General features: G+C 42.6%; 1 protein-coding gene across 1 annotated transcript in view; it reads right to left on the bottom strand.

The window, feature by feature from the left end:
- LOC105602127 (SIN3-HDAC complex-associated factor-like) overlaps positions 1-8,254 on the bottom strand; it is a 33,655-nt gene extending 25,401 nt beyond the window's left edge. Inside the window, exon 1 of the mRNA XM_042236903.2 lies at positions 1-8,254. This exon is cut by the window's left edge and continues 25,401 nt beyond it. Coding sequence (XP_042092837.1) covers positions 7,461-8,126 — 666 coding nt within the window. The 5' untranslated portion in view covers positions 8,127-8,254 and the 3' untranslated portion in view covers positions 1-7,460.
- Positions 8,255-8,643: the final 389 nt, after the last annotated feature.

The raw sequence follows: 8,643 nt of genomic DNA on the forward strand, positions 1-8,643 counted from the left end.
TAAGTGTAGGAGTGTAACATGTGGATCATATTTAAAGCCATGGCATTGGATGAACTTGCTTTGGGAGCAGTTACAGATGGAGAGAAGATCCTGGGACTGAGTCCTGAGCACTCCAACTGGTAATGGTCTAGTGAAAGAAGAAAAAATAACAAAAGACTGAGCAGAAACCACTCTACTTGGAAAAAGCAACAACAACAAAAACAGGAAACAGGAAAGAAAGTATTTCAAAATGGAGGAAGAAGCCTGTGTGGGATTTGGCATTATGGAATTATTGGCAGAAGCAGTAGGGCCTGGAGCAAGTTGAAGTGTAAATACTAGGTGGGAAAGTGGAGACCTTACTTGAATGTTTTGCTGTGAAGGGAAATGGTGCTGTAATTAAGAGATCAGAGAGGTACTGGGGTAACGGGGTGTGGGGAGTGGGCACAGGCATGTTTGTTTTCCAGGTGAAGATACAGTATCAGGAAACATTTCCCTGTTCATGGGAATGACTAAGCAGAGGGAGAAAAATTCCTTGGGTGTGGAGTCTTCTTCATTCTTATCATTTGGTCTGCAAGCATGAAAACCTCTCTAGCCACCAATCTGTTTCTCTGTGGTAAAGGTTATGTTTTTACTGGGGCGGGGGGAATGTGAGGGTGAAGGGAAGTGGTGCACAGAACTTTCAACGTTTCCATCATATGAAAACCTGAGCCCACATGCCCCAGAGCCTGTGTTCTGCAACAAGAGACGCCACTGCAATGAGAAGCCAGCACACAACAGCTGGAGAGGAACCCTGCTCACCACAACTGCAGAAAAGTCCTGCAGCAACGAGGACCCGGTACAGCCAAAATAAATAAGGAAAATAATTTTTTAAAAAAGATGGAAATTGATTATATTTGAAATTATTCCTCTGAGCAAATAATAGTATGCCATTTGTTCATATTTGGTTTATCAGTATTTCAAAACTAAAACATTTTTTAGCAATTTGTTTTTGGAGAGGGGTAAGCACCCCCTTGGGGATATACAAAACTGGGAAAAATACATATAGTTTGAAAATAAAATAACTATTTACCCTTTTTTAAAAAATTAAGGCCCACTGCATGGCATCTGAATGTTCCATTTGGAATCCACTTTTTTGTGTCTTTCTGAACTTTTTTTTTTTCGCCTTCTTGGCCCCATGAATCAGTCCTGCTGATGTTAGCTATCATGCATGATCGCTTGGCTGCAAGCGATCAAAACATGATTATAATCACTTAACGAAGTACAGGCTTATTTCTTCACATAACAACTCCAGAGAGAGAGAAGCCAGAGCTGGTGTGGGGATCCCAGGGTATCACCCATTACCCACTACCTCCATTTTGGCTACTCTCTCAGCTTTAACATGTTTTTGTTGTGAGAGACCGCAGGGCCTAGATTTGTAGTAGGCAGAAAGATGAGAAAAGGATGAAAGGCAAAAGGCATGAGTTAGTTGAGTCTTTTCCTTGAGGAGACAACTTATCCGTAGTGTACTTCCACCAGCGTCTTACTGGCCAGAGCTGTAGCACATGGGCACCCCAGCAGTCCACCATCTTGGGAAATAAAGTTTTATTGGATTTTTTTCAAAGATTTATTGAGATTTAATTCACATATTGCCCTTCCAGTGTACAACCCTGGTTTTCAGTATATTTATAGACCTGTGTGATCACCACAATTGAATTCATTTTTACCAATGCGAAAAGAAAAAACCCCATACTCGTCAGCAGTCGCTCCTAATTCCATTCCTACCCTGCCCTCGGCAACCACAAGTATGTTTTCTGTCTCTCTAGATTTGCCTGTCCTAGACCTTTGATGGAAATGGTATCATATAGCATTTAACTTTTTATGTCTAACCTCTTTCATGTAGCATAACGTTTTGGGGTTCATGCATATGTTAGCATATTCAGTGTTTCTTTTTATGCAGAATTTTCCATTGTAATGAATATGTATGTATGTATATGTGTGTATATATGCATGCGTGTATGTAAACATATACTGTTCATCAGTTTATGCACATTTGAGCACAAATATTGAACAAGATTTACCTTCCATTGGTAAGGAAGTAGGGATGGCTGTTGGTGGGCAGCTAGCACTGTCTGCCCTTGTGCAGAAATGGGGTAAGGGGCTGGTCCCTGGGCTCCTTTAGCAGTATCGCTGCTTCAGAGTTCTGTCAGTTTGAGAGGAGGTACAGTGGTTGTGAAGCCTTGCCCAGTGTAAGGAGGGCCCAGTCAGCTTGTTTTTGGGTTGGTGAGTACTGCCGTTATTTGAGAAAGCCAGATCGGGACAACTGCCTAACATTTGAGCCTCTATATCCAGAAAACCCTACTATTCCACCATGATTGCTGTTCCCTTGGCCTCAGCCCTACTATTTTCCACCAGTCCATAATTCTGCTGCCACTTTATAGGTTTGGCCTTGTGGGGATATTTTTGTTCTCAGCGTTTGGCCTGCAGTATTTCCCACCAGGTGCCTTTCCTCTAGCTTCAGTCTCACTACCTAGAGCCTGTGGAATTAGCTGTCTGTCTCCATAAAAATTCTTAGTAAAAGAGCTTAAACATCTGTTTATTCATTTAATGAAATATCACGTGAATTTATTGGACTATATTTTATATGCTTTTTAAAGACTTTGCATTCATGTAAGGTTTGTTAATTTTGAATTGAAAGTATTTGGTGACAGTGTTACTTAATATACATCTAAAGAACATCTTAGATGTTGTCTGCATAACTCAGAGAACAGGACATTCTGGACACTGGTGGACTTGAGGAGGAATTGGTCATAGGCCCTGGCCCCAGAAAAGTGCTGGAGTTCATATTCTGAATGAAGCTCGCTCATCTGACTCTGACTTGTTCAGGCCAAAATAGGTGTGACTTGACCGTAATCTCTTTATCAGGAAATGCAATGTCTTGATAAACCTGTGTTTAAGTTTTGTGTCGGAATCTCTAGGCAGTGTCCCTCTGGCCTTTGCTCTTTTTTCCCCCCTCTTAGATACCCACAAGATGACCCGACTGAAAGGAGGGCAGTTTTATTTGACCTGCCAGGCATTCTTGGTCAGTTCATCAGACTCTTGTCTCGGTGGGGCAGTGGGGGGAGAGGGGGTTAAGTACTCCCTAGCGGGTCCTTCCAGCCTCTTCTGGGAAGGCAGGAAGAGGAAGAGACAGGAGGCCGCAGCCAGGCACTGCTGGGCTTTGTGGAAACCTGGGGCTAGCTCTGCCCTGAGGGCCTGCCCCGTCCCCACAGCCCTTGCTGGCCACCCTGGCCGTCTTACTGCCAGCCTCAACATCAGACTCATGTGTCATGTCCCTCTGAAAGGAACATCCTTCCCTTTCCACAGGAGGCAACACTTCAAATGTATGTAAACAATAGAATAAGATTTAAAAGTAGATGTAAAGATTGTTTCCTGCCTCCCTCAAATCATCTTAGCGTAGAGCTGATAATATCATCGCACTTTAGAGCTGAAATATGGATATCCTAACTTCTATTTTAGGAAACTGAATTCAGTATCACTTCCCAGACACAGGATAAAAAATAGGCTTTTTCATATGGTGATTTTTAGGGAGTGGGTGTTTTTTTCCAGCAAGGGAAGTAGACACTAATACTGGAGTAGTCACTAATATTCCAAAAGTGGGCATTTTAATATCTATCTGTCTAGTTAGTGAATGTTTTATTATTTTAGATCTGTGGGCAGTTTTGGTATTTTTGGAACATAGCATTCAAGGAAAAATGTCAAGAAAGATTTCTGGGGTAAATGGCCAATGTGTCATGAAGGACTTCATTTATTGCAAGGTGTAGACGGAGTTTTGTAGGTGATGGAGATTCAGTGAAAGGCCTCCATCTAAGGTGGTGTGGTCACGTTTGTTTTAGTGGCTGGTGGCCATTGCTGACTAACACCAGGCATTATCTCAGTTATCCGCACAGTCCTGTTCAGTAGTACTGTCATCTCCGTTTTGCAGCGGAGGAAAGGAATGCTGAGGTGGGTTGCACAGGTAGTATGTGGTGGAGCTGTGAATTCCATCCAGGGAGTCTGATCAGAGCTCAGGGAAAAGGACACCAGCCACTGGGATAGAGGAGAGTATTGCAGGGGTGTGGGGGACTTGGTGGACCCTGCTTGCTCATCTCCACATTTGTTGTGCATAAGGGACAGGATTGTTGAGAGTGAAAGTCGGATGGGGGCCTGATAAACATGAGAGCTGGAAGCTTTTACTACGGGAAATTGGCAAGGGAGCTGATCAGAATCAAGTGAAGGTGAATCTTAGCTGAGGCCTGGAGACAGGACTGCCCTGATCAGTTAGGGCATTGTTCTGCACACTTTTGACTGTGCTTGAATCTGCTATAACAAGGAGTGGGTTAGATACGATAAACATTGATTTTCTCTCATGTTACAGTCCCAAGGGAGGAGAGTGGAGTGACTCATTTTCCAGAACCTCTCAGGGTCCTCAGTCCTTCTGTCTTGTTCCACCATCCCATCAACTGCTAATGTGGCCACAGCCAGGTCTCTGCCGCAGCAGTGTTCCAGCTCCTGAGAGCAGAAGCGGAAAGCAAGCAGTTTCCTTTCAGGTAAGAGAGAGGGAAGTTGTGCCCATCACTTCTGTTCACATTCCACTGGTGGGACCTTAGACACCCAGCTACAAGGAATTCTGGGAAATGGGTCTAGTTAAACTACACTCCACCATTCCCAAATGAAACTCTACTATTGTGAGAGAAGAGAATAGATTTGGGGGCCAGCTCGGAGCCCACCACAGGAGAGAAGGCTGAATGTGGGGTTGATGAAGGATTGTAGTTTTTCTGGACAGGTGTAAGGGCAGCAGTGTGAGAAAGCTTCAGGTGTTGGTGAGACGTATTTCACGTGGTCAGCTGAGTCCCAGCTGGGCAAAGTAGTTAGGCCAGGATATTAAGGGCCTGGAGCCTTGCGTCATAGAGGCTGCAGAGTAGATGTGAGATTAAGTAGTAAGCGGTTGGAATAGGAGTTAGTGTTTTGTGGGTAGAGTAGGCTTGACGTTGGGTCTAGAAGTGGCGTAGTTCTGGGGGATCGGGGAGCCATGGCTTTGGGAGGGGGCATGGGGACATGGTGGTGCCCAGAGGTGAGGCCGTCCCAGAGCATATTCAAGGTTCCCTGCACAGCAGCCAGCACACAGGACCCTCCACCATCTGGGCCTGCCCTCTGCTCACATGCACTTTCTTCCCTTCCCTTGCTTTCTACCCACCACACGAAGCCAGTTGTTCTTACACATATACCCTTTATATGACTTCTCCCATTCTCTCCCTTCCTGTAAATGTGCACCACACCACACTTCCCTTCCATCTAGGTAAAGCCTCACCTGCAGAAACCACCACACATTTCATCTCTCCCAAGAGACTGTCCTTTTAAAATTTAATGTTTAAAATCTTTTTTCAGTTTTGTTGAGGTATAATTGACAAAAGTTGTATATGATCAAGGTATACATGTGATGGGTTCATATAAATATACGTTTTGAAGTGATCACCACAGTCAAGCGGATTAGCATTCATTGCTTCACAGTCACCTTTTTTTTTTTTTTTCCCACCGCTCCCACTCCCCACCCCTCTGGCAGCCATCTGTTTGTCCTCTGCATCTGTAGGTTGTTTCTCTTTTGTTTCTTCGTTTGGTTTTCAGGTTCCACATGTAAGTGAATTCACATGGTATTTATCTTTCTCTGACTTTTTTCACGTAGTATAATCCATGTTGTTGCAATGGCAAGATATTCTTTTTTATGTCTGAACAATACTCGTGTGTGTGTGTATACACCACATCTTTATTCATCTATGGACGGACATATCAGTTGCTTCCATATCTTGGCTATTGTGAATAACGCTGCAGTGAACATAGGGATGCAGACAGGTTTTCAAATTCGTGTTTCTGTTTTCTTTGGGACAATACCAGAAGTAGAATTGCTGGGTTGTATGGTGGTTCAATTTTAATTTTTTGAGGAACCTCTGTACTCTTTTCCAGAGTAGCTGCTGCACCAATTTACATTCCCACCAGTAGTGCATGAAGGGTCCCTTTTTCCCACATCCTTGCCAGCACTTGTTATTTTGTAATCTTTTTTATTATAGCCATTCTGACAGGTGTGAGGTACTATCTCACTGTGGTTTTGGTTTGCATCTCCCTGACAGTTAATGATGCTGAGCATCTTTTCTTGTGTCCATTGACCATTTCTATGTCTTTGGGAAAATGTCTATTCAGGTTCTCTGCCCATTTCGTAATTGGGTTGTTTTTTAGATGTTGACTTGTATGAGTTCTTTATATATTATGGATATTAACCCCTTATTATACTTATGGTGTACAAATATCCTCTCCCATTCACAGGCTGCCTTTTTTTTTTTTTTCTTTTAGTAGAATTTTACTTTAATATAGAATGAAAATAAAAAAATCCCAAAACCCTAACAGGTTAAAACAAGTCAAACAACCATTCTACACAGATAAAACCTTCACAAAGGTCAACTGAAGAAATCCAGAGCTAAAACTGAATTGTGCAGATTTTCAGTGAAGTCACCAGTCACGTAACACAAACAAATTATTTACACACTTGCAAGCCCTCTAAGAAACGTGCCCCAAGAAGCATTAACCTTTGTTTTTCTCGTGTGCCATCCTCAAGACTTGCACATTGTTATTTTTCAGATAATCTAACATTTTTAATAGCGAATGTTCTCTACTAAGTGGTAATGCTTTGGTACTATTCATATAGGATTGCTTATCCCAAAGACTTGACATTTCCCCAAGAGGAACTTTAATTCTGCTTTAAGTTTTGATTCTGCTTTTTAAGTTTCATATAAATTAAAATCTGTATCGAATATCAATATGGAGGGAGGTGACACAGGATGCAACATATGCAGTCAAGTTACCTCTGCATATTTAGAAATTACTCCTTCAAGATATTCGCACCAGAGAGCTGCCTGTCCTGCTTAATATTCAGTAGTACAGGTTTGAATCACCAGAACCTCGGCAAGACCTTAATATTTCAGTTATTAACAACTACCTCTAGGGGCAAGTCCATGTTTACTGAGTTATGACAAATTTATTATAATGAAGGAAAACAAGTGTAGCCAGCCATCTTAAAAAATGCCCCAACCACTGCTTCTCAAAATAGAAAGACTAAAACTACATACGTTTATCATACAACAAATCCCATCTCTGTCCCCTGAAAATTCCCCTAATTTCATTCATTAGAAGGGGATTTTTAAAAAAGACTTAAAGAGCACTTTACAGCAGCATTCAGCTTTCCTATGAAATACTCAGCATCTTAAATATTATGTACACTTCTTTTTTATCTCTTAGTAAGCTTCACTGGCTTCAGAGTTTGTGGAACTGGAGGAAAAATAACCCATTCAAAACTATTCTACAAATCCATCTTTTGGCAGAATAGCAGGTATCCAAATTAAAAACAGGAGGGTCATTTTGTTGCTTTGTTTTCCAAAATTTAAATCATTTTTGCTCCCCTTCTACATAAAGCTTAGTCACCACTCCTGAGTGGAGATAGGCAGAGGCTCTGGCCCCTGCTCCTCCGGCTTCTCAGCAGCTGCTTTCTTATTGCTGCAGCAAGGCTTGAATAGATGTGTGTCGATGAGGACTTCCCCAAAACGGCCCTTATAGATAATGCCACAGCATATTTTCTGTCTTTTCCAGTATGTGAGATCTAAAAAGGAAAACACTGGCGTTCTGTTGGAGCCAGAAGCCATCTCTGTATCTGAGCCATCATCTGACTGGTTACTGTAACAGGGAGACTGAGCTGGAGAGGCACTTGAGGTTGTACTGTGAGCATCAGAATTGTGGCGTTTAAATTCCTTCTGCAGTTTACTGATCTGGTTACTTTTTATCCTGTTTCCAGATAGAGTTTTCACTTTCTTTGGTTTCAGTGTAGTCTTTAGACTGGGTCCTGCCCTTGCATCTACCACATGATTCCAGTTTTTTTTTGATCCTGCTGGCAATTTCTTCCATCTTTTCACAAGCAGGACACAGGCATTACAGATATCTCCTGAACGAGTCTCATGTAACCCAAAACAGCTCTGGAAATCCTTTTCATAGCATTTACTGTCAGTGAATCGAGAACTGGAGGATTTAGCTCTGCAAATACAGCAGCCCTCTATACTTCGGTACATCTTTGGCTTGTGAAAACCAAACATCTTTTCTTCTGGGCAATAGCCTTCCAAAAGCAGCTGTTCCACGCGCAATAACGTTCCCGAGGGGCGAAGTGCACGCCAAGTCAACCCCCCCTCCAAATCGCTCCCTCCTCCTCAACTGCCTTGTCTAGAAAGATTGTCTCCTGCAGTTCTGCAGTTGCTACCGCTGGCGGGGAAGGTCCACAGGCTGCCTTTTTGTTTGGTTAATCATAATCTTTGCTGTGCAAAAGCTTTTAGTTCGACTTAGTCCAATTTCTTCATTTTTGCTTTTGTTTCCCTTATCTAAGAGGCTGTTCTTGAACCCTAGAATTTTAAAGCCTCCTCTTGGCTTCTTTCTGGGTACCAGCTAGCTTCCTCCTCTCTTATTTATAGTTTGTAACTGAAACTTGCATATGGCCAGTTTGGCCATTCCAGCCCTCTGTGTACGCACTGCATATCTGTAACTAACTGGCAGTTTCTTTGCTTATGTTCATGTCAAATTTCCAAGACAGGCCATCTGCTTGGCCCTGCCCATCTCATC

This window comes from Ovis aries, chromosome 1 (assembly GCF_016772045.2).
Source record: "Ovis aries strain OAR_USU_Benz2616 breed Rambouillet chromosome 1, ARS-UI_Ramb_v3.0, whole genome shotgun sequence".
Taxonomy (NCBI): domain Eukaryota; kingdom Metazoa; phylum Chordata; class Mammalia; order Artiodactyla; family Bovidae; genus Ovis; species Ovis aries.